Here is a 27,351-nt window from a genome sequence, read left to right as displayed (position 1 = left end):
TGTCGAGGAGAGAGAAGCAGGACAGAAAATACAACAAGTGACTGAACTGTTGCTCTGCAAATGAACTGACTGTGCGCCGCAATTTACGCACATCTAAAGTCTGGAAAAGTGACCTATCAACGCTCGTACGCACTTTTCTGTCCTTTTGAAGGACTGTATAGAGTTTAATTAAACAATATTATTAGATTTTTTTTTCTCTCGATCTGCTTCGGATAGTTTTGGAGCTTGGACTCGGGGTGCAGAACTCATGGATGAGATGGTCAAAGTTTAAACGCTGTGGAGGATTCTGGTTGATTCGAGCTGAGTTGGGACCGAAGCGCAGCAACTTCGAACCGATGCGCCGGTGAAGGCGCTCGGTTTTCCGGAGGATTTCGGTCCGGGTTTGGAGCAGAAGTGGCGTCTTTCATCGTGAACCCCGCAGAATGAACACAGACTGAACTCCGGGGCTAAAACGCAGGCAGGAAAAGCAGAGTTTTGGTAAGTCGGTTTGTTGATTTGTGCACGACGCTTTCAAAAGTTTTGCTTTAAATTACTTGCTACCTGATTCACGCGTGAATGCGCCAAAACATGCACAATAAAGTAAACTATATTAAGTTTTATTGCTATTAAAACCTGACGAAGTTAGTGGAATAACCTCCCCGCCCCCAATAATTTTCTGTTTACTTATGTACTTACAATATTACTATATTATTATATCGTCATTATTTGTGTTATTATTATTATACGTTTAATCTAAGTATAATATTTTAATGCTTTATGATTTCTAAGTCTATTTTAAATTCAGAAAACTGTCAATTAAGTGCAAAACAATTTCATATTTCGCATGCATCTTTTCCCTTGTTTGCATTTTAAGGCGACTTGCATTCCTATGCTGATTATTGTCACTTTGTTGCATGTTTCATTCCTCCTTTAAGTTATGAGAGTCACTTCATTTGATGTTTCATGCTCCTTGTAAGCTTCCTTTCACTCAGTTCCCATTCTTCAGATGCAACCCCTTCCTCATGATGATCACCTCATAGCACATACTTTTATCTTTTCCTTTTTTCTCAGTAAAATGGTAAGAGAATCCCTTCCCCTGATGTGTGTAATAAGATATTTCCTGCTTCACTCAAACTACTTTTGAAAGAACAGATTCAACTCCCATTCCTCAGATTGAAACCCCTTTCTTTTACTAGCTGTAATAAATCTGTGGTGTGAATGCAAGACCAGATTTCTGGAATAAATCTTGGACGCGAGCAGGAGAAAATAAAAGCAGTGAGATTTAGCCGTTCCCTTGCTCTTCTCTTCTCATTTCTAAACAGACAAGCGAGGCGCCTTTCCCTGAATGTGGAGGGTGAGATGAACTCCAGTGGGAATTTTGAAGACCCCACCTGACAGCTCCTCCCTGTCTGAGAAACTGAAGGATTTTTCACTGGAGCGTCCACAGCCACAGAGCAGGAAAAGAATAAAAACCCCTTAAATTTAACATTTCGTCAGCTGTGAATGTTTTGCAATGTATGATGTGTTGTTTTAAATTGGATAAAAGTCACCAGACCATGTGAACCAGAGAAAAGAGAGAAACAAAACGGATGTACAAATGGGGAATCTGTCATTCCCTCCCCTCTGAGTACTGACATTCCTCTTCTCGTCTGTGACTCTTAGGATCCTTGAAAAGACTGAATTTCTTTCCCCTGTCAGATAACATCTGACATTGTGTCTGACGCTTTCCCCTTTGAGTAGCTTTCTGACCCAAGGTCAGCCTGGCCGGCACAACCATTCCAGCCAAAGGGGAGGAGGACTTCCTCACGCTGGCCGCCTCACGGCTCAGCCGCAAGAAACGAGTCATTGGGGCTGGAGTCGGAGTGGCCATGGTCCTGGTCCTGCTGGTGGCCATTCCCCTATTGGTCCACACCACAAAGGGGGCCGGGTCCGGAGGTGGTGGCACACACTATGAGATGCTGGGAAGCTGCAAGATGGTGTGTGACACGTTGAGCCCCCCTCAGGGAGAGCTGACTGCTGTCTCCCCACAGCCTCCGGACTTCCCAAACCGGAGAGGCAAGCAGGGGTTCAGAGGAAGCCCCGGACTTCCTGGTCCTCCGGGGCCTAAAGGTCCACCTGGAGAGCCTGGTAAGCCTGGTCCGCCAGGCCCACCGGGTCCTGGTCCAGGTGGATACGGCTCCTCCGTCTACACTCCTAAAATCGCCTTCTACGCCGGTCTGCGGAAGCAACACGAGGGGAGCGAAATACTGAAGTTTGATGACGTGGTGACCAACGTGGGGAACTACTACGAGCCGAGCACAGGCAAGTTCACCTGTCCTCTGCCCGGCATCTACTACTTCACCTACCACGTTCTGATGAGAGGGGGAGATGGGACGAGCATGTGGGCTGACCTGAAGAAGAATGGACAGGTGAGTGTCGTACAGGTGTTCTTTCTCCTCAAATGAGACTCTAATTATGAACACAGAAATGATTCCAACGAGCCTGGAAACACACTCAATATATTTTCTGGGATTTTCTGTAATACTCATGGACAAAGTGGTGAATCATTATAAAACAGAAGAAAAATCCTACATGGATTAACATTTTTTTTCAAAGGAAAATCTAAAAAGTGTGGCATGCTCTTGTAATCAGCCACCTTTACTGTTTGACCCCCAAAATGAAATCAAGCACACCCAGCTAGCTTCAGAAGTCAACGAATCTGTGGATAATTCACAAAAACTTAAAAGCTTTAAACGTTTAGCGATGATCCAGCCAAAGTTGCAATACCGTAATTCCGCCGCACTTTTGCTATCTGAAAAATTCAAACGGTTTCTGAAAGGGGAGACATTGCGCTTTCCAGGCAATCTCAGGTTATTACGGTAATTTCCCCTCCGCTATAGCAGGAAGTGAAATTAATCTGAGGGGCAATCTTTTAATAGACGGTAAATTGCAAAAATAACTTGCTAGATATTGAAGGTTCCAGTTATTATGGATAAATGGGAAAATATATTTATTTACAGGACAGTTAAAGTACTGCGTACAATTAAAATAAGCAAAAACATCCATTACATAAATTTTTCATTTAGGATATAAAGGTTAAACAATAAAGCAGGCCTGTGGTAACTTTGGAGGAGCTCCAGAGACCCACTGCTCATATTGAGGGATATATTGATCCATTAGCTACACAACCCCATTTATTTTTTATGGAAGAGTGGCAAGATTGATAAATCACTGACAGAAAATCAAAAGTAGTTCATTGATCAGTTTGCCACAAACATCCTTGATGACTCCGTCCTTATCCTGGTGGTGGCAGCATGAAACTGTGGGGATGCTTCTGTTTTTCCAGGGATGGGGAACCTAATCTAGAGGTTTTATATGGGGGTAGAGGTTCACTTACTTACAGTCAGAACTGACGGCCCAGTCAAAGCCCAGGGACACAATAAACAAGAATAAGAGGCTGTAGTTCTCTGTTTACAAAAGGTTAAAATACAGAAGCCCAGTACAAACACATGTCACACTTTCTAAATTTTGACTCGCAAATATGATTTAAAATCATGTGTTGGTTTATTGGTTTATTTATAACGTCCGCCACCCCCCATGCAACAACAACAAAAAAGATGTTTGTGTTGTAATATGTAAAAAGGTTCAAGATATCCTGATACTTTGTCAAGGTACTGCAGGCTCAAAAAATGTGAAGTACTCTTGAAAAATACATCAGAAAGCTAAAGTTCTTCTTAGTCTGATGCACAAAAACTACTTCAGTGTTCTTGTAAGATTCAAAGGTAGAAATGTAGTTACTTTGTTAAAATCAGAAATATTTGCTCTAAAAAAACTTTAGAATATATTGGAAAATTACTCAAAAAGGCTACATTTATTAAAAGGCTGATATTTGAATAAGACTGCTCCTCTATTTTTAGAATGGTAACCAAACAACATAAAAATCAAATGTTTAAAAACTCAAAAAAAAAAAAAAAAGTCTGACGTAGAGGTTGCAAATAACTCAACAAGATAATAGATATATAAGAAAATTAGGTATTTCACAACAGTCAGAGCTATTTCACAACAGTTTTAAGCTACCTTAAAAAGGTAGCTTTTTACTCAAAAGCTACCTTAAAAAGAAGCTTTTTTTATTGCACAACTTGCAAACAAGGGAAGAGGAACGGAGTGACAACCAAGTGATCAAGAGGATAACAATCCTCCTTGTCTCTGTGGAACGAAGCCAAAATGCAACAGCTGGCTATTGTCCTCTGAGGGACTCTGACTTTAGCGCTAATAAATAAACAAGTACAAATGCCTGGAAAACGCCTTCCATCTGGAGAACAGGGACAAGCTTGAAGTACTAAGCCTTCAGTCGGATTTTTGACATGTGTGCTGCACTGAAAAAGCATCGTCCAGGGGATTGCAAGAGAGAGACAAGAGAAAGAAAAAAAAAACGAAAGAGATGCTTTGCATTAGCACAAGTGTTCACTGGTGTAACATTTTCTGCACATAATTTACACAGTTCATGGACTAACAGCATACAAGAAGACACCATTGCTGCACCAGATACACATGTTCAGTCAGATGATTTATTAAATCCACAGTCCGAAAGATGTTAAAAAATGTGTATGCAGTCAGAGAATTTGGCAGCCGACGACCTAACACTGGCAAGAACAATTTTGTCAATTATCATCCCTCCAGATACTTGAATAGAAAAATACTTATATTTTCAGTTTCATACTGTAAGTCCACACCTGTTATTCAAAGCAAAAAAAAAAAAAAAACATTTTAGGTGAGAACCTATGCTAGATTTTCAAGTGTTGTATTTGTCCAAATCTTGCAGAGATTAATAAAATCCTCAGCTGTAACAGAAATCTCACTCTCTGGTTGCTTGTCCTTCTTCATAATATTAAGGTCTTTCTTCTCCATAATTTTTCTGCAGTCAAGATTAAATAGAGAAACAGTGACAGCATGCAAGAGATGTTTGAAACGATACCAAAGCTGTACAAGAGTATGAGTCCATGTGGTGTAAATAAGACAAAGTTTTATTTTCTTTAATCTGATATATTACAGCATATATGGAGAAGTTCTGGTTTTGGAAGGTTCTGAATTAAGATCAAGTTTTCTCTACTTACTAAAGTGATTTTTCGGAGGGATCTCTTCAGTGTTACAGTTTTTTTTCAGTGGCTCTTTGACCTCAAGGCAACAGATCAGTGTGCTGCTTTGTGGGAGGTTTTCCTGCATGCTCTGGGTTCATCCTACCGTCTAAAACATATTCAAACCAGATGTTTTTTCCTTACATTTCAGTATTTCATATCAAACAAATTTTAATATCAGGCAAAAATAAGCTGAGTAATAACCAAACTGTTTTCAACTTTAGATTTTATGTACTAAGGGGGAAAAAAACATATAGAAACCAATTTGATCATTTGTGAAAACATAATTTCCCACTGTGTTAAACTATGATTACTGTTTTTTCCCCCCTCTATTTTATTACTTCTAGAGATGTAGAAAGAAAAGACCACTTTTAATAGAATCTGTCTGTCAACATGCAGTAGGCTAAAGAATCACAGTAAGATCCAGGAAGTTTCAAATGAACCCAGAAGAACATCTAAACTCACTGCAGGTCTCAAATGCTTCAGAAAATGTCAATTTTCATGATTTAATCATAATAAAAACACTGGGCAAAAAGATCCAATAAGGAAACTGGATAAAGCCTTTACTGGCCAAAGAGAACGCAACAGCCCGTCTCACATTTGGCATTCAGCATCTTGACGATCATCAAGTCCTTCAGGAAAATAATCTGAAAGCCAAAACATTTGTGTAAGTTAATTAAAGAAACCACTGATTCTGCTCTCAGGCAGAGAAGACCTGAAGGAGTTCTGATCAGTTTCTAACCTGAAGCTCAAAACACACCTGGTTTCTGCAGCAGAATAATAATCCAAGGAACATCGATAAGTCCATATCTGAATGACCTAAGAAAGCATCAAGGTTTTGTACTGACATATTTAAAGGATTGTAACCCAACTGAGAAACTGTAGCATTGTGTGAAACATGCTATTTTTGTTATATATAAAAGAAAACTCCAATATGAATGATTTAAAACAATGACGTGAAGCAAAATGGGTCAGAATCTCTCCGGTGACGTAAAAGACTCACTGCCAAGTTGTTGTTTTTTCTAAGGGAGCCACAGCCAGTCGTTAGGGGGCATTTACTCTTTCACATAGGGTAAAGTTGAGTTGGATAGATTTTTTTTTTCCTTTTCAGAAGCAAAATAATTTAAAAACTGCTTCTTATATTTTCACAGGTCACCTTTACCTGGTATTAGAATTAGCTTTCATGACTTGAAATGCTTAAATGTTACAAAGGAGCAAAAGGAATCTCTAGGGTGGCAGAAACCTTTTCACAGCACTGTAAGTTATCATAGTTTTAAAAATTGGTTTATTTATGAGCCAGAGACAGATTTTTCAGGCTCCTGGTGGGTTCGTCAAAAAAAATTATTGTCACAAAGTGCGGTGAGAGGTGGTGAGGAAGACGCTGTGGACCCAGGTTGAAATCAGGGAAGTGATGATTTAATGATGACGAAATACAAAAATACAAAAAGTCCAAAATCCAGGCAGCACAGAATGAACGGAAGGCTAAGGCTCAAAACTGATAGCAACTGGTAACAATGGACATCTAACACCAGGTTTGACACGACAAGACAGACTAGACAAGGACCTGACAAGGAACACAGGTGGGTTTAAATACACAGGGAGACAATCAGGAGAAAACATGGGACAGCTGGGGACAATCAAGGGGTAGATAGGACAGCACAGAGACTCAACAGAACACAGAAACCTAAAATATACACAAAAAACCCAAATCACTACAATTATATTGTATATGTAGAATAAAAACTTCATCTTACCTTCGTCATTACTCACTAAGAACACCGGGATGTTTGCATAACTTTGTAATAAATGAGAGGAAACATTTCCATTATTTATCTGAATAGGTTGGGACCATTTAATTAAATGTAATCATTTCTTGTGGTGGTTACATCACAACTTGTTTAAACTCTGATTGATAATTTTGTAAATGTAATTTAATATTTAAAGTGTCTGTTTTAATTGAATAATAACCCTAAGCATTTTGCAATTATATACGTATGTTGTCATAATTGTATTGAACTTTTAAGAAAAAAAGAAAATTATTAACTACTGTTTATAGTATTGGTGTGATAAATTTTCATATCACACCAATACACCAAATGTATAATTATAATTTAGACCTGGAGATGTCTCAGTATAGTATCTTAGAATTTATCAGCTTAAAAAACATAAAAAGAAAAACACAAAGTTATGGTTTGTTTGTTTTGGGTCAAATCCTCCTGAACGTTTCTGTTTTGAGGTAATCTGCTAACAAAAAGCTACAAAAAGCAAGATAATGTCAAGTTTGTTCTATTTTTTAGTGTGATTTGTGTTCCCCAAATGCAAAGATCAGCTCGTAGTTCATATTTTATGTAACTGACTAAGTCCATAAATATAGTTATTCCCCTATTTCATTGCTTTTGACGGACTGAACAGGCAAAGTTAAGAGGACGGACAGCTAAATGCCAGATATAATTGGGGGTCTTGGCTAGTTGCGTGTCTGCTCTGACATTGTCATTCCTGTCTCCTCCTGCTGTTAAATCTTTCATTGCCTTTAGATGAGATCTTCTCCCCTTCACCTGTGCCCTCCTTTACGCACACATGCACACACGCAGGCACTCACCTTCTACTGTCCCCGTCCACACTGTCTATTGACTCCTTCCCCATTAATTATTTTTCCATCAACTAAATTATTTAACTCAATTTATAGCTGAACTTGGCTTACAGGTTCATTGCAGCTGCTGCATATTCCTGTGAACAGAGAAGCGTTCGTGCAGAACAGTGAAGCGACTTTGTGGGGACATAATTGTTTAATCACCAGGCGAAGGCGCAGATTCTTTTTTAATTTTGAAACAAGTTATTGTGTTAGCTAATAGTAAAATTTGTTTTTATAGGATGTCTTTGTTTTAGACTCACCAAAAGGCTGTTACACCATTTGTTATCTCTCCACGTGTGTTGACATGCAAGAACAAGTGTTGTACAGATCTAAACAGAAATAAATTAAGCTCCATTTGGAAACATCAGGTTCTGTAATGAATGAGTGTTCTTAATGATAGGTGTTTGAATTGGGATAAAGGGCTAAAAATGTATAATTATAGTTTAAGTTAACTTTATCATGATGTTATTTTTTTCATCAAAGTTCAGTGTCCTGTAACGCTGAACAGCCAGACACTGAATGTTGATTTTGTCTTGGACAAAAGCTCTCGCCAAGAGCACATTTATCTGATTACCACCATGACATAAAAACAAAAAAATTCTGTAATTTTTGCCTTGAGGAAATTAACCCACCAGGATGCGTTTCATATCTTGATTTTACTTAAGCATATGAGCAGACAAAATCCTGTAAGTTAAACACATCTAAGTTGTTCTTTCAGGCACTTAGATTCAGGATTGTTGGAGAGAAATGTTAATTCAATAAGCTGCAGCTTCTCTGCACGTCTTTACACAATCTCCTGTTCATGGAGATAAACAACATGTAACCCGATAAAGGTTGGAAGTTCACATTATGTTTTACGTAAAAAACAAAGTCAAAGGCAGCTTAGTTAAGACTTGAGGCGTAGGTCTAAATGACCAATATGTCCTCCCAAAGTTGAGCTGCGACCTGCTGCTCACCTGCGCAGAGCACACAGATTCAGCGCGCTCCTAAATGTGAAAAGCTGCATCTCTTTCTCAGAAAATTATCCTAAATTTGCTACTAAAGTATACAATGTAGATCTTTTGTTTAACCCTAAAAGAGCCTCCCTTCAATGCGTCACACCTTAAAACCTGTATTTTTCAGTTTAAAGTCTTCAAATATGTGAGGTGAACTCATGAGTGCATTTGTGCATAACGCTGCTCTCAGTGGTGGAAACTGGCCTCGGCACCTGCCCTGGTTTTGGACTCAACATCCAGGGCAGGAATGCTTACCTTTGTGTTCTGATTTTTCTTGACGAGGGGGAAAGGTGCTGATGTACTGCACATCCAAGTCAGAGTTTGTTGAAGTGAGGGAGCAGTCTGTATGTCATGGGCTGCATGATCTGAGTTATGACCCTGCTGACTGGAGAGTTTTTTGCTCAGACCCTCATAAAGAAGCACAGCAGAGCACAAGGGGCTAGTTTTTACCAGGCTAACCCTTAACATACCATAAAATTTGTTACAAAGTGGCTTTCAGACAACAAACCAAGGTTTCAGAGCCTGAAAATTTGGGAGCAAAGCTGGAAACGTGTGAGAGGAAGGTGGCCTACAAAGCTGACTCAGTTACAATTGACCAAATTTCAGTAAAGTATTCAGAAAAACCTGTGAAAGGATACCCAAGTTGTATATTTTAAAAGTAAATTCTACCAAACATTGATCAAATCAACGTAAACTTATAAATTTAAAACATTTTATTAAAAATCTCAAATAGAAAATGGAAGTAGCTTCGAAAGTCCTAACTGACCAAACATGGAGAAAAGAAATTTCAGACTCTTAAAAAAAAAAGTTATGGTTGCTTTTATGCAGTGTATGTAAATATTTGCTTTACTATAAATTATAGTTGTTTTTTTGTGATCATGTGAGCATGTCATAACTCGCATCTTTCTTTTGTGTATAAACCAGATTTAGTGCAACATCGATAACATTAGCATAGTAGGTATAAATTAGTATAGAAGGATCAGGGGCATATTTTATGCATCTGTCTAATCATTTTTCATACATTTAGCAGAAACACCAGAAAAGATTTTGGATGCTAAAAATGCTTCAATCCACTGAATGAAATTAGGAAAATGATTATAGTTTTTAGTGCCTGTGTGTGCCGTATCTTTCACAGCATGTAAGGATGTGTGTGAACATGTGTGTATTAGCTCAGAACAGTTGTCAGGTTGATACGCACTGTTAATCAATGTCTTGTCAAAGGGAGCTGATAACGAGACACATCCCACGGAGAGATCACTGCAGGGACAGGGAAGATGCAGGCGAGAAGTCTGACACAAAGAGGAGCGGATATTTACAGGACGGCCATTTTTTTTAACGTCGTGAGGAGTTGAGGAGCAAGAAAACCAATTTGGTTGTAAATACAGGGAAAAATGGATATATCAAGCCCCTGTCTCAAATACTTGCTAATGAATCATGGAGCTGATGTGCAAGTTTACAACTCATTTGCTTGATTAAGAGCTCAGTGAATTGAATCTTTTTTCCTCTCAGTATGTCTTATAATTCATAAAAAGATTGGTGTTGAGGTGGATGACCTTTTCAATGGATATATAATTCACGACCAATATGTATTTTGCCCTTTACAGTGAGGAGCGTGGAGGAAGAGTATGAATATTTATAGCTGGTACAGAATCAGTGAACCTGGTCAGCTGGTTAGTTTGCAGGTGTGGAAAGACTTATGGAAAAACTAGGTTTTCACAAGAGCACACTGTAAATAAGAATACCCCAAATATACCCAATAAAACTAAGGCAACACATTACAAAAATATTATTAATTATGAACAAGCGTCATATCCAAACAAATCCCATATAACAGCATAGAAATGTAAGTCAAATGACAGATAAGTACAATCAGTAATGTCAAAAGCAAAGTATGTAAAACTACCAGGCAAACCAAACGAAATGTATTGAGTAATTTATTGAAACAGAAACTTTGCATTTTCAATATTGTAAAAAAACAAGAGGACTCAACTACTGGCTTTTCACTAAAAAATGCCCTAATAGTAATAAGTTAAATTCACTGACAATGTGACAATGACTGAATGTGTTCATGTGTTCAGAAACAAAATAATTTTGTTTTATTTATTTAGTTTTTAAACAGGTTACTAGGGAACAGGCTGAGCTTCGGTGGTGTTGCTAGGTGAAGGTGCAACGCCTGCTGATTTGTGACATTGCATTGAGGAGGTTTTTGAAACAGCTCATTTTCCAGACACAAAAAACATTAACTTATCGCTAAAACCAGCTGGGGGGTTTGTTTAGAAGTAGTAGAAATCCAAATTTAAGAACAGAAATGTGCAAAATGTAAATTTTGCATAACATCTCCTCTTTAAGGTTGAGTTTAAGCACCCTATAGAGGGAGTACATTTCTGCCTATTGTATTCTCATTCCCTCATTCATGAACCATCTATCCTGACTACAGGGTTGGTGTCAAAACATAGATGGACCATTAAGTCAAGAGCTTTGCTTTTGTTGCCCCAAGGGAGCAATCGACCTTTATGAACCACAGCTTCACAGTAAGACAAGATGACTCTCCTTCTGGCTCCTTAAATCTTTGCTCTGCAACAGTGCATGTTGAAGATGAAGGTCTGAAGACTTGAATGGAAAAATATCATCTACAAAAAGCAAATATGAGAACCCAATGTTCTCAGTCCAGAAACCTTCCTCTCCTTGATTATCAGTGAGAACAAACAGCCCAGATGGAGTTTAGCCTGCACAGGTAGCAACCTTTCTTTTTAGTGTTATCATGCAAAAACATCTTTTGCTTTGGACATACAGGCACCCATTATTTCCACTGAACGCTCCATAAGATATATTGAGAAAAATGGATTTGAACCTTGTCTAATTCCACGAAGCACCAATTGACTGCACAACCAAACTCCTATGAGCAATCATCTGTGAAGATAAAGATCTGGTCTGCTGTCCCACAGCAAGAGCAAAATCCACACCATTCCTTCTGAATCGCATGAGTAGTTTGTTTTGTTTCCCAACACCTCGAAGTAAAATTTCTCTGGGAGGCAGAGAAATGTGATTCATTTATAGTTTTTATTAAAAAGGGTTTGGTGGTAAGGACTGAGGTTCCATGTTGTAAAATAACAAGAAAAAGAAAGGCATAATGTTAATTAACCATATTTTCCACAGGTAAAGAAAGGTTGGATTTAAAATGGCTACCTATATTAAGGAAGCTGCAGAACATATCTTCCTTTTATGTCTCTTTAATCCTCAAAGAACATGAAAACTGGATCCAACTTACGCTGAAAACAAACTTGGCATCAACCAGGAAAAGCCTGGTCTTCTCTAGAAGCACCATGGCTGTATTCTCCATATAGTCATATAATATTTTCCTAAAACGCTGTTTAGTGTCGTCACAATTACTCATGTTCAGATCAAACTCCTCGGTTTGAACAACAGTCTTTCAGGCTGTACTTGAATGTGTTCATTTAAGTGTTTGAGCACAAGTTATTCTCCAGTTCGACAATGTAAGCTATCAAGATAGCCTCAGATAATATATATATTTTAAATGAGGTTTTTTGGATTTATGCAGTACTAATGGTTTCCAGACAGAAGAGACGGATGTGAAAACTGTTTCAGCTTCATTGTGGTTTGAATAAACAATCTGTACATCATTGTTTTCATATGTATATCTTTAAATGTGAGGGTTTAACCTAAGCAGCTACATGAGGTAATTAACGAGATCTTTGAGCTAATTAGATAATTAAATAAAGCACTCAATAGTTGTGCTGATGACAGGCTTGGACTCAATTAGAAGGGAGGAACGGCTCGCCACCAGACAGCAGGTTCGATGCTACTGTGTGAGGTGGAAGCCGCTAATTAGAGTCTGAGTCAGACAAGGTGTCAATATGAAAGCACTTCACTAGACAGTTTTAACTTTATCTTATTTTGGCATATTTTAGCTGCTTTTTATTCTGCTATCTGAGTCTTTCCAGAAGAAATCATATGCTTATCGTCGGTATATGATTACACGGGAGACACAATGTGATATGAAGGCATAAGAAGATTATTTTAGACCTCATTTCTTGCTTGTAAGAAAAACAAAAAAAAGCCTCCTTTATATCCTGCAGGTTTACATCTCTGTCCTATTGTCTTCCTGACTATACACATTCATGCTCATGCACACAGCTATTATTTGACTATATGTTTCCCTTTTAATGGCCGAGGCCATTATATTCTGCAGACCAAAAGGGCTCAGCTGGTTGCTGGCTGTGTTTGGCCTTTGCCTTTGTTGTTCCTTCCTGTTTGCCTCCCCATTATATCATTGTTCCTCCTCATCAAGGAAACAGAGGTTTGTCTCAGTTATAAGCAGCAGAGTGTCACAGTGTTGCTGACATTTTCAGGTTGAACAAGAAGAATTGCAGAAAATCTCGCAGTTAACATTTTTTGAGACTACATTATGTAAATGTGATTTAGAATGATGTTAAATGTGGATGTTTAATTAGGATTTTATGTGATGAATGGCATTTGCTCTGTTAGTTAAATCAGGGTGTTTATTGTGGCTAAATGCAGCGTTTGTGTCTACACAGGTGCTTGTATAGTGGATTTGAGGGACACATATTGGTAATGCTGGTACTGACATAAAATCCCAATCCTAGTAATCCACACATGCAAAGATATTAACACACATAAATAAATAAGTAATTAATTTGGTTATGGGTGACAAAACAGCAAGTACTCATCAAATTAAAATATGAGATGCAAAATGGCACTGGCAGCAAGTAAACCATGTGAAAGTGTAGAGGAATACAATTATGTTAATAGTTAAAAATTATCTTGTTTGGCTAGTGTGCACTAAGGCATGTATTTATCTAAAATAAATTTACTGTGTCAAATGGACTGGGTCATTCTGACCTAGAAGTCAGGAAGGAATTCAGATTTAAACTGTTGTAAACACATATCCAGCCAAATGTCTTAATGTCCCACCTGTGGACTTTTCCAGGAAACTCCGATAGCTTTTCAGCAAAATGCGAGCCAAGAGATCTGCGTCAACCAAAGAAAGAACTGGACTACAGCTGCACTGATTGCAGCTTTCTGGTCGATCGCTGAATACTGATCTTTTAAAAAGGCTAACTTACCGATTCCGATTTTGGCTGATATCATTTTTTTATCTGAAATGTTGGTCAATATACCAAGAAAGTTGCTGAATTAGCAACAATGATGTGACTATTGTTAACTGTAAATGTGCAGACATGACCTGGTCGGCTGGTTTGTCAGTCAATCCTCTCTCACGGGAGAAAAGAAAAGCACAGTGGTTGATTTTTAGACTTTTGCCAAAGGTTGATAACATTGGTGGATTACATCGGCTTCACATCACCGATCTCCCAAAATTAAGGAAATCGGCACCGATAAATCGGCTGGCCGATAAGTCGGTGCACCCCTAAACTGGACTGATTGAGAACGGCACATACACATACAGGGACAGACTTTAGTATAAATACGCCCTGCTCTCTCTGAGAGTTGAGGGTTTCTGTGAGAATATTGAGAATGTGATTTGTGTAATGCAGGAGCGCCCAGAACCCTCCAGCTGTGGCCCGAATGAAGCAGACATAAACGGAGTCTGGTGTGATGATTTGTTTTGTTAATAGCAACCTTTACCTCTCCAATAAAAGTCAGTAATTAGAAGGCAATTCTTTGGCCTCTCAGTGGTGGCCATTAAAAAGATTTCTCGTGACTTTTGAACCTTGTTGTTGCAAAACATACATATATCATTGGTTACAGACTGATTGAATATCCCAGAGAGCACTGTTGGAGCAATGGCCATGAAGTAGAAAGAATTACATTTCACTATAATCCAGCCACAATCAGGTGCTCCTCTTGAGATATTTTGGCAGAGCAGACAAAAAAATAACAATATTTGCCAAAGAGCTAATGACCTTTCATAGAGCACTGCAGAAACACCTGAAATCAATAGGTGCAGTTGTTTAAATTAAATAAATTGATAATGCATTCAGCAGCCATGCCCAGTCTGTAGAATCACTGTAAAAGACTCCACTGTTGAAGAAAGAGCTGAAAGTCATTTGAAGGTTGTTGCTGAATATTTGGACAAGGGTTTATGAAATACTGGGAGAATATCTGGTAGAAACAGACAAAACCATGTGAGGAGGAAAATAACACTGCATTTCAGCCATGGGGTTTTTTGCATGTTGGTCCTCGGTGTGAATGAAATTTACTGAGAAATTTTTTACCAGTATCTGGGGTCACTGTAGCAAAACAATGACCCAGATAGTCAGGTCAATTCTCAGTTGGTTTCAGAGAAAACAAACAAAGCTTCTGAAAGGTCCAGCTCATCACATGATTTGAGTACAATCAAAAGAAATATGGAAAAAAAGCTAAACCAGAGTGTGAAGGAGATGCCCACAAAAATGTAAAAACTTCAAGAGAGTTTGTTGGGAAGACTGGGACAAAATCTCCCCCATGCAATGTTGAAAATAAAGGCTTTTCTATTAAGCATTATGCACATTTCAGGTATCATGTTTAATATTTGCCTCCCATCTCATAACATTTTACTGTGTGAGTTACTTGGGTTGGTGGGAATTTCATTTCTATAACACCATTGAAAATATATAGTTTCCCCACTGCATGTCAACTTCGGTGCTATGTGGTGCAAGAAATACTATATATACATATTTAGAAAGAACTTCAGAACAGAGGGTTGGCTGAAACTGGAGCACTGTAGGTAGACCAACCGGAAAAACCCCTTTATATCCAATTAAGCCCTCTCCTCTTCCCTCAAAGGTTTCAGTCTAGAGCCAATTAGAGACTTTCTAATCAACATCTTGACACCTTGGGTCTTGAGTGTCATGGCAAAATATTAGCATTTAGTATGCCAATTAGTGTGTGAGTCAGCAGTGCAGGAATAGGGTTATATGTCGACCTGCATAATAGAAACAGCTGGTAAGGAGGCAGAGACGCGGCAGCCATTTCAAAAAAGAAGAAAAAAGGCCATTTCAATTGCCCTTCCTCTTTCTCCCAGTTCACGCTTAAAGGTCCCTCAGGTAACTTTAAGAGACCCTGTCTCAATCGCTCGCTCCGCTCCGAGAGGTCTGTACATCACAGTGAATGAATCCTGTCAGTTTTATTACCAGAGGATCAAGGTGCCACAGCAAAACAAAACACTGAAAAAAGAGGCCTTACATGGAGACCTCCGTCCCCCGACTTCATTTATACCCCATCCTACTATGAAACAGGCATGCTTGATCAGTTCCTTAGCTCCATCTCCATCACCCATAGCCTCTCTAAACTTGGGATTTGTGTACTTGAAGCTTCATATCTACACACCAAATATATCTTTATTATTTATATTTTCCCCTGCAGGCTACTAAAAATGACATCGATCTGTTAACTAAATACATTTAAAATAAATTTGTCACACGAAACGGTTGGGCCCGGTTGGAAATACAGATTTTACCAGACATTTATCCTTGTCAGATAAATATTTCTATGCTGTCACTTTTTTCGTCTCTTGCCCCTCCTCCCCACTTCACCCATTTAATGTTGCCCATCTAATGAAAAGTGTTGGCAGTGTAATCTTCTCTACTGTCTCCTGGGTCTCCCCTTCTTCCCTGTAGTAGCAGATCAAGTCAGAACAGCGTTGGCCCAACAGACAGAAATTCTCTCCCTTGTCGCTATCAATCTCTACCGCTGTTGACAATAATCCTGATTTGCCTTTCCTCTCTTGCTTTCACTCCCAAAGCCCCAGTGCCTTCTCCTGCCCACTTTAAGAAAACAAGATTTCACTCTGATTGGTACTGACAGCTGCACCTTCGGACTCATCTGTGCAGGTTTCATTGTTTCAGCACACGGGCAAGAAATTGATACGTGTTCTCTGGTAATGGGTTAAACGCTCAGATATGAGATGCAATTATTTAATCCAGCTAATGCTTTACACATTTAATTTAATCACCAAAGTAGAAATTTATGTACACATTTTGATTTTTCTTTTCTTCTTTTTTATTGTGTTAAAAACTTATACAGATTTTTATTTTTTTTTGTCAAAGACTGTTTCTTGTGAGGGAGGGGAAAACATTTAAAAAGAAAATGATGAGGAATTTTTGTCATATGGTTCTTTGCAAAAGTATTTATACTAACTTTTTTATTATTATTTAAGCACGTTAGAAATACCAAATTTAAAGTATTCTGTTGGGATTGCATAAGGCAATGTAAAACTGCAGGAATCTATTTTTAGTTTTTTTCTCCCTGTACTTCAATTAACAGGTATTGTGTCTCCTGTATTTGCGTTCAGCCCATTTTAGCCTAATGCCTCCAAGTAAAATCCAGTATAAGCAGCTTCTTTTATAAGTCTACTAGTTATTACACAGAACCTGAGTGTCATTTAATCTCAGGATAAGTACACAGCAGGTTTTTTTGCATAGCACATTTCAGCCACATGGCAGCTCAAAGTGCTTTACAAGATCAAAACACGACAAAGCAACCAACCATGAAACGAGCAACAAACATTACATTTTATCAAATGTCAACATTTGTGAAGGCTGCAGGGGTTTGTCAGAGAACATTAGCGAACAAACAGTATTGTTATGAACAGGGAACACAGCAGACAGGTCAGCAATAATATGGAGAAGTTGGTTGACCAGGCAAGACGACAAATAGTCAAAGAATCAGTTAAGAAGTGCAAGGTAACTCTGGTGGACCTGCATAGCAAAAAACTCAAGTTGGATGATCTCTCATCAAGCACTAATTTTGCTCTTTATATATTAGGGCTATGTAAAAGGGTGAAAACTTGAAAATAAGAGAAAATCTGTGACATGAGTAGGAAATAGCTGTTCATAGACCCTCTACATGAGTGGAAGCTATGATATCTTTGCTTGAGATATCAATGTCTACATTTGCAAATCTGCTTGAGAAATACCCCCAGTCTCAACTTTGTAATCGCAGCAAAATTCTACAAAACGCTAACTCAGCAGTCCAAGAATAAATGCACATTACACTTTTCTGAATTTTTTTTTTTTTTTAATTTTTTAAATGCCCAAAACATTTTCCAAGTTTACAGTTGTGACATGATACCCTGGGAAAAACTTTGAATTTGTAAATACTTTTTAAGTGCACTGTAGCTATGAATTTAGAAACAATTCAATTTAGAGGGTTTTGTTTAGTACCAAAAAGTTTTCAGAAAGAAAATATGACAAATTTAATAACTGCAGGGGTCTTGTCATGCTACTGTAAAATGACTTAATGTGAGATTAAGACAGTGTATCTTAATCACACTGTGTCAACTACAATTGGTGACCACAGCTATATCCTAAATGCCAGACTCTTGTTAATATGTGTTTAAAACGTCCGAAGAAGAGGATGTGTTCCCTGGGTCACTGTACTTACAGAAGGAGAGAGGAACCATGAATTAATCATAAACACACCACAATAAATGTCAGCATCTCCACTGTCTGAACAGAGGCTAAACAAACCTATGTGTCTTCTAAGGAAGTCAACCATAAGCCATAAATAACATTGTGTCCTTTTGGCTGGCAAATATAATTAGCTGATGTTCATATTTAAAGGCCATTTCACTGAGGTAGTGTGAATATCACTGCAGCAACATTTATTGGTTTGTATGGGTCACTCAAAGTGTGATTTACGGTACCATTGTTCATTTCTGTATGCATTGTATATATGGTAGGGCAAGCTAGGGTTAACTGGAGTTTTCTGTAAATTTTAATGTAATATCCAGTTGGGAGATCCAATAGATTCCCTACATCTGAGCCATCTACAGATTTTTTTAGCTTTCAGATCCTTTAAGTGATTAGTAGAGGCTTTGTTTGAGTGGTTTAATGCAAAGTTATTAAACCTGCTGTTAGATCGACCTCAGTGTGGAGAAACACATTGTAATTCTGATGGACAGTTGAGCTAAGTGGTAGTTTTCAAATGAATTTTTGCCATTTTTAAAACCAACCCTGTAAAATTTAGATAATCATACACCTAAACCAATAATTAGTAATTTCTCTGACAGATTTAGACCTAAATGATTTTTTACCCCTCTCCTTTTGAACTTGTAAAATGCTTATACTTTATGGTTGTTCTTCTGTTGCTTGCATTTTAAATTTATTTATTGTCTTTACATATAACTGTTTATGTTTTATTACACTATGTTTGATAAACTCAAACTCATTGACGAAAGAAGTTTTATTCTGATAGAAAATGATGCAGGCGTTTCTATACTAAATATATTTTTGTGTTGTTATATACTATATAAATACATATAAAAATAAAAATGGTATGCCAAAAATTATTTATACCCTTCTGAGTAATTACAGTATTACGGTAATAAAAGCCTTCCTATAATTGTCATAATCCACTCATGTTTTGACGATTTATCATTGGTGATGAGTTTGAAGTGTTTGAGCCTTTATATAATCATAATCTTATGATTTTCTATCAGGATCATGTCAGGACTCTGATCTGGCCACTGCAAAACATTAATACTACAGTTGGAAGAAATATGTTGGCGGATTTAAAACATTATTTTATCCCTCAACCTGCACTGGTATGAATAATTTAGGAACTGTGAGGATACACTCACCGTTTGGGTGTACAAGGCTCTCTGACGTCTAAATATGATAAGTTTAACTAATCAGACAGAAGTTCAGACAGTCGGTGTGTGGAGGTGAGTAAATCTTCATCATTGCCAACACAACACCTTCATGGCATAATGCTGTTCTGGGATCATTGCTGAAATCATGGGCATCTTTTTCAGTATGAAGCGTAAAGTTCTGATCGTTCATCTGTTTGTACCTGCGTTGGGTTGACAAACAACAATTTATAGTTATTTTAAAAAATATATTGCAAGTCTACAATAAGGAAATGTGGTTTTGTCTCCAATTGATAAATTGACTGGCACAAGGTTGCTCAGTTATTCTCATATTCTCAGTCTTCTTAAGAGACAAAAGGCATCAACTGGAATCAAAACCAAAGTCAATAGAAAAATGTTGAAATTGAACATATTCAGGAATCCTAATTCAGTTAAATACAACGATACACAAGATTTGAAAATTTTTACCACTGTGGAATTGCTTGCATAAGTGAGATTAACCAATAGGCAGCAGTTTGATTTTTGTTGGTAATAATGGAAGTAGGCAGGGGTAAAAAGGTAACATAAATAAAAATTGGGGCATGAAATGGTGATGGGGTGAACTGACCCAGCACCTTCGGACACTATTTGCTGATAAAATTCAGAGAATCACATAATATTGTACCTTTATGTCCTCATATCCAGTGAGCCTGTTGTTTGTCCATTAAAGCGTTACGCAGAGGTAACTGGGACCAGTCCACAGCATTTGTCATTACGTGCTCCGTCTCAAGATTTAAAAATTAGACTGATCAAACTCACACATCAAATGCAATGGTTTTAATAAACAGGCAACGCAATTTGCTTTGTCTATAAGTGGTTTTGGCGTTCTTTGTTCATCAGTGCACTGTTCTCAAAGCTAGTTATATCTGGCTGACAGCCTTTAGCTCAGCTGACGGTGCCGTCTGGGGAATTTCGCCATTCAGCCATGCAGACAGATGTACAAGTTGTCAGAATCTTCTTGTTTTTTTTTTTTTTTTTTTTCTAAAACCTATTAGGTCTCCTGCGGGGAGCTGTTCATTCTCTTTGGAGCAAGGCACACTTGCTCTTTAAAGCAACAAAGAGCCACAAATCCTTCACATTTTGTTCCTCAGGTGTTCGCTTGAGTTTCACAGAAACAAAAGGAGAAGAAGAGGCACTTCTATCGAGTGTGTAGTATCTCATCCTGGCCTCCCGCTCGTATTTCATCGGCCCGTTTGACCACTGCTGCCTAGCCTGCTCCCCCATTTATTGTGATTGTAGGGAGTTATTGAGGAGTTGAACCTATTAGGCGGGGATCTGCCATGGCTGTCAGACTACCAATTACTGTAGCTTGCAGCCATGTATAGCCTGGCTTAATGCATCTGGACAATATGGGAGGGGTGAGGGATGTTGCAAGGAGTTGGGGGGAGGGCGGTAAGGGAGGATGTGTTGGTATTTTGGGGGTCGGGTAGGGTTTCTCTGGAGACCTGCTATAGTAGCGTGTCGTTAATCAATCCGATTTAGACCGGACAGGGACACACTTAGTCGCTGCTCCCGCCAACACTGGCATGGCGGGGGAGAGAAAATGCGTGCGTGACCTGCATCTTATTCCGATGCGCGGACACAAAAAGATGGATAGATGGGTCGAGAATGAAGAGAAAAGGATAGGGTGGGGAAGGAGAGAGGGATGATGGAATGGGTGAGAGGTGTGGTGGGGGAGACAACAATTAATGGAGAGATGTGAGCAGAATTAAAACAATGGATATGTATTGATTCATTTCCGTCTTTGGGAACGAAGCAAACATGTTCACCTTGTTGCTGTTAAACAAATGCTTTTACAAAAAACATAAATACGTTCAGTTGTATTGAAGAAAGGTGACAAAGGTTGGACTTGAGAAAAAAATTGTTATTTTGGACTTATTTGATTTATCTTTCTGATCACATAGGAAGCTTGATGACTGGTGGAGATGATGAACCATATCCTCCATCAGACTGAGACCCAGAGGAGGAGACAGAGGATGGAGTTGGGGCATTATATTTGCATTCATTAATATGTATGCAGATGCATGCTTTATTCTCCACTGTTTGTCTGCTCGGGTAGTTTGTTACTTGGCCAGTGAAAGCTCAATTTATTATAAGATTTGCTTACTGATTGTAAAAACAGACTTCAGTGAGGGTGGATGAAAACAACACCTTCACATTTTTAACTACAAAATTTGATAAAGAGGCTGATATGCAGCTTTATATCTTTACTGTAGAACTATTCTCTAAAAAGATACAGCAGAAATTGTGTTCATGACTTTGTTTCGAGCTTATTTTACTACTGCGACATTCATCCTTGTCATTTCTCAAGACAGGGGCCACAGCTAAATCATTGCAAAACATTGCAGTAACAATGTAAACTGTTCTGTAAATAAAGTCCTCATCAGAAGACTTTTTATTCAATAAAGAGGGAGGTTGTGTGGTTGTTGCTTCATAGTAGGTGATGTAAGGGTTTCATATCAGTCAATATTGATAATTATTGATTAGTTTTTTGCTTTATATCTGAAATATCTGAAATACTGCCAAACTGGAGATGTGACCTTTTCTCTTTTATTCACAGTTTTCAGTCTATGGCGTTATTATTATTATTATTATTATTATTATTATTATTATTATTTTTATTATTATTATTATTATTATTATTTTTATTATTATTATTATTATTATTATTATTATTATTATTATTTTTATTATTATTATTATTATTATTATTATTATTATTATTATTATTATTTATTTTTTTAAGCCGTTATGAACTATGGTGGTAAAATCTTCTGATGTGAATATTTCTCAGCAGGTAGTCGCTAAGTAACCACAAGCTACTCAACGGGTTGTTGCTAGGTAACCAAAGAGTGAGTGAGTTAGTTGATTCCACCAATCTTGCTTTGCAGTTCTGATGTCAGTGGACTTCAGTGAATATTTTATATATTGAATATTCTATTATGTTATGACACTGATGATCATGTCTCTACTGTGAGATATTGATTTACAGTCAAGCCCTACTTCACATTTACATATTTTACCTAAACTTCATATAGTTACATAGTAATAGACACTATTACACTTTGCTATACGGTGTCTAAATAACCTAAAATGTTAGACCCACATTTTTAAGGAACATTATTCACGAAGTTCTGGCTTATGTCTCTCTTGCAAACTTTGGTCTGATTATGTTTTTTTAAAAGAGCAAAGGCTCTTAAACTCCAGTGAACTTTATACTTGTAGAGTTTCTTTCTGATTGTACTTTCACTTTAATTGAAGCTGCTGTGGGTCTTGGCTGGGTAGCAACGTCCTTAGGTGATAAAATTGTGACTAATATTAATTAATATCCATTATCCATCCCCACATATTTAATTTGTTTCTTACAGAATTTTTACTTTAAAAGGTGATTCTAAAGTGATTTTGTCATTGTTCATATGACTTGAAAAAATTTTAACTTTTTAAAAAAATGTATGTTAAATATCCATATACTCATATACAGTTGTTGATAACTTTCTTCCAAAACCTGTAATAATAATACTTCTGTACAAAACATTCATTTGGACTCAGAATAAGTCCAACAAAGTCAGTATGAGTGATGAGAACATGCATGAAAGAAGGATTTGCTGTGTAAGTTTTAAATGCCGGATAAATTATCTGATATGTTCCCTGACACCTTCATCCCTTGCAATCCCCCTCTGCTACAGGTGGATAAGGTGTGAGAACAACAAATCTCTGGGAAAAAATTGATACTGACTAAGAATGTGCTCTCAGATGGAGGTTTGAGGCCAAAGATCACTGAGCATCTCATTTATCTACCCAGTGAGCAGGAAGGGATCAGCACTGATGACATTAGCCCCAGATCACAGTATGAGCAAACTGGACGCAGTATCTTCCAAATAAACTGAATCTGATGGTTGATTGTGAAATAATTGTCTTTTACAAGAATCTTCCCATAGTGCTTTGGTTTAAATAGAAATATAAAGTCAAAATGACAATTCTCACCATACTTCAAAAGCTAAATGAACCCCTCAGACGTCTTGACAGTTTTTGAGTCACAAGAAAAGCGATCCACATTTAAACTTAACATAACAAGCGGTTGCTTTCCAGGATCAGAAGCATAGTTATGGTATATGGTGTATGTTTAGGATCATTATTCTTCTGTGAAATTGTCTTTTTCCATTTGGTCTTTGTGTTGCCCTGCTAACCAATTCCTAATCATCTGAGGGTAAAAGTTTGCATTAGGGGTTTGAAACAATTGAGTGTTCTTGTGGTATAGTAATACCAAAACTGATGTCAGCATAACCAAAGTCGACTGTCATTAAGGCTCTGGAATGGTTCTGATATCATTCCAACTAGAGATTTATTTGTTTAATACATTGATTAAAGCAGGAAACCAACCAATTTGGATTAAATTTACACATGCTGCCCAAAACAAAGTGATCAAATCTAAAATTATGAAGCTTGTTGGTGGCTACAATAGTATGGTTTAGGTGCAGCGAGCTAAGGGGAATTTATCCAAATCTTAGTGGGGGTATGTGTATCTATATATTTGGATGTATGTATATATGTATAATTTTAGCTATGTGGAAATTATATGAAATTCACCATGATATAAACTTGTGCACCCACTTCCTGTTTTTGAATCTCATTGTATGTTGTATAATCATTTAAAAGTCAAAAAGAACAAGGTTAATGCTTCATTAAAATCCATTAATTTAAGTGCTATTTATGATGAAGATGAGTGCATGTAATGAGGAGGTGAGTACTATATATTCAATAGTGTTCTGAGATTGTTGAATATGTGGATTAATTTGTCTGAATAAAGTTTAATAATTGAAAATGGGACCTAACGGAATAGAGAAAAGATGATTTCCAACAATAAATCAAGATTCTTATGGAAAAATACGGCAACAGAAATTAAATTAGCAACATGTAAAAAATAAAAAATAACTGAAAGGTTTTCCCTTTGGTTTTAATCTTTACTTTGAGCCTTGATCTACGGTCTTGTCTCTATGCCAGGTGAGAGCCAGCGCTATCGCCCAAGACGCAGATCAGAACTACGACTACGCCTCAAACAGCGTCATCCTGCACCTAGACGTGGGCGACGAAGTGTGTGTGCAGCTGGACGGGGGCAAAGTTCACGGTGGAAACACCAACAAATACAGCACCTTCTCCGGCTTCCTCATCTACCCCGACTGACAATATAATCCCACCTCCTCCCCTTTTACCCTGTGATCGAGCAAAAAGTTTCCTCCTACTTCTTCATCTAACACATCCTGCCATCCATTTATCCTCTCTCCATATAATGCATATAGTGACATGACAACAGAGTTAAAGAAAGCTTGTGTAAAAAGAATACAATGTACATATATCAGATAAGATTGACTCATGATGCACACACTTTTGTGTTGTTTAATAAAATGCCATGTACAGTATGCGTAAGCATGGCTAAAATAAATCATTTTCACCTTACTCCAATCATTTTGCTGTTTACACATTATTGAACTTCAGTTTTTGCTCAAAGACAAACCAACTGAAATGATCTCTGAATGTAGACTGTCAATCCGGGCAGAAGTATTCGGCTGCAGCCTCTTGCCCTCACTGTGAGATAGATTTCCATTACGACTGTGGACACCAAACAAGAAAAAGGCATGAATATATTGATCGCAGCTGATAATTCAGCACACCTCTCGATTATAACGCTGTGTGTTGTATGTCTGTGTTAATGCCTGTGTGGAAGCATACGAGTGCGTTTTTGCCTTTAGTTCTGTGGAAGTGTAAAAGCATCCTGTTGTTGTTGGTGTAATTTGCACAGAAAGGGGAAGGGGGGAGTGAAGCTGCTGGTAACAGGCCCGTAACACACACAGTTTATCAATACTGAGGTTTAGCTTTGAGATTGATTCCTGAGCCTCGGAGCAACATCATGTTGAGGTAACAAGCTGAGATTTTATCTGAAGCCCATGCTCAGTTACACATTAAGTTTACATATATAGTATGTCGTATTTATTGAAAATTTATTAAAACCTTTTTTTTTAATGAGATGAAAAAAGGTGGATAATTATGATGTCATTTTTGATACAAATTTACTTTCTTCTCAACTTAACTTACTTAATATTTTTCCATATATGCAGATTTTAATATGTTGAAAATCAACCGCCCAACTTCTCTCATCAAAAGTTCGCAGTGTTCATCTAAAGTGGCTTGCTTCCTTTCACACTTGACTTTTAAGCTTAGTCTATACATTTTCAGTAGGCTTGAGAGCAGCACTATTCCTAAACTTTAATGTTTGTATACTTTATTTATTCCAAAAGCAGTTTGGTTTGGGATGGTTGCCCTGCTGGAACACCCAATTATGTCCAATTTTAGCCATCCAGCTGGTAATTTACCATAAAGTTAAATAATTTGGGGGTTATTCTTAATTTTTTCATCTACTTGGCGCAATTAGCAGCAAAACAAACTTCAGTATGACGATACTATGACCATGTCTTCAGGTTTGAAATTATAACTCTGACTCTTTGATACACACCTCTCACCAAACTGCTCGATTTTTGTGTTGTCTGACCTCAAAGACTTTCTAAAGGGGGTATTTGGCTTGTTTATGTGGGCAGATGCGAACTGTTGTCAAGTTTGAGCATGTTGATTTAAGGAAAGGTGGTTTTTGTGTTCCTGTGGACTGTCAAAGTCGTAATTCAGCATCATCCAGTACAAAACAAGCTCCAGACTCGATAGGTCTCAGTATCGTTCCTGAACATTCCAACCAATTTCCTTTCTCGTGAAAATTAAACACAAATGGGTGTTTCAATGGGACACTGATAAGCTCTTCCAGTTTGCTAAAGGTTGTCCTTCTACAAGATTAAAAAAATAAATACCGTGTAAAGGACGTATTTTCGCCTACATCCAACCCTTTGAGGCCTGGGATAAACGGCAAAACAGACGGCATGCCACATGTGAAGTTTTTCATTCAGCCATGAATCATGCAAAACCACTTGAGTGGCATCCTAAAGCGCACTCAAACACACAACAAGCTGAAAAGGAGCATAATCCTCTTAAAACACACATCTTGGAGGTTCTTTACAAAGTGCCAGCTCCTTGAATTAAAAGAATAGAACAAGAAAGATTCAAAACCTCCTCTTTAGCTCAGCACAGAAAGATGGTTACTGTAAGGAGCCTTTACTTTAAAATGTGTTTTTCATTACTTCATTGTAAACTGACACATATTAAAATGTTTTTCTTTTCAAAATGCAGGTGACTGTTGTTGACTATTACTGCCATTTGCCATACGTATAGGTTCTTCGTGCCTTATATATTTTTTTTTCTTTTGAATACATTTCTTTCCCTTATTAAAACAAAGATATGTGCAGAAGTTGATTCACAGGATGCAACAGAAACAGAGAGGGATTTCATATTTTCAGCCACAAGTAGTCCTTATGAATATTAAGCAGAAAAACTCTACTATGAACCTTTGTTTTTTAACTAGAAGAAAATAAATTCTGTAAACATTGGAAAACGAGATAAAGATGTAAGCAGAGAAAAAAAACTATTTGTAAGTCAGTTTATTTCTGCATGGATGCTATCCCTAAAAGAAATTATGTGAAGAAATGAGTTGTAACTCTCACTTGTCAACATAGTGAAGGGAAGAGTTTATAATTATGCCTAATATTGACCTCAATACTGCAAATGTATCGTCTGCCTTTTTGTCCCAAATATAAAGCATGACTCTTCTCTCATGTGAAATAATCCGTTCATCTCATAATTTTCTTGTTGTGATAGAAAAACTCACCCGACTCCAATATTTTACTCCTCCAGTTCCCCCCTCTGAGGCGTCACAACACATCAATGACATGCTGCATCTCACTGTGTGTGTTCTTACAGGAACTGTTACCTGTGATTGGAAAAAGTTTGAATTATTGTCACTGTGCATTTGCAAGCTGAGTTGTGTGTTTTACTTTGTTACTGTGATCTGCAGTGTTTTTTTCCCCCTGAAAGACCATAAAATACAATAAAAAAAAGAAAATTCTGAACTATTTCACTGTAACTAAG

The 27,351-nt window shown here is 37.6% G+C and overlaps 1 protein-coding gene across 1 annotated transcript; it reads left to right on the top strand.

Moving 5' to 3' along the window:
- LOC102237428 (complement C1q-like protein 4) lies at positions 1–27,351 on the top strand. Its single transcript, XM_005799850.2, has 3 exons — positions 1–477; positions 1,302–2,387; positions 24,331–27,351. Exons 2-3 carry the CDS (start codon positions 1,848–1,850, stop codon positions 24,508–24,510), a joined length of 720 nt encoding a protein of 239 aa, XP_005799907.1. The 5' UTR covers positions 1–477; positions 1,302–1,847; the 3' UTR covers positions 24,511–27,351.

The sequence above is a fragment of the Xiphophorus maculatus genome, chromosome 20 (genome assembly GCF_002775205.1).
Source record: "Xiphophorus maculatus strain JP 163 A chromosome 20, X_maculatus-5.0-male, whole genome shotgun sequence".
NCBI lineage: Eukaryota > Metazoa > Chordata > Actinopteri > Cyprinodontiformes > Poeciliidae > Xiphophorus > Xiphophorus maculatus.
Note: the sequence above shows the minus strand (reverse complement) of the source record. Positions and strands in the feature narration are given on the sequence as shown.

Bases quoted from the DNA above. Each gene is read 5' to 3' on its own strand.
- LOC102237428 (XM_005799850.2), top strand. From the start codon at position 1,848: ATGGTCCTGGTCCTGCTGGTGGCCATTCCCCTATTGGTCCACACCACA. The intron at 2,388-24,330 runs GTGAGTGTCGTA...TCTCTATGCCAG, and splicing joins ACCTGAAGAAGAATGGACAG to GTGAGAGCCAGCGCTATCGC.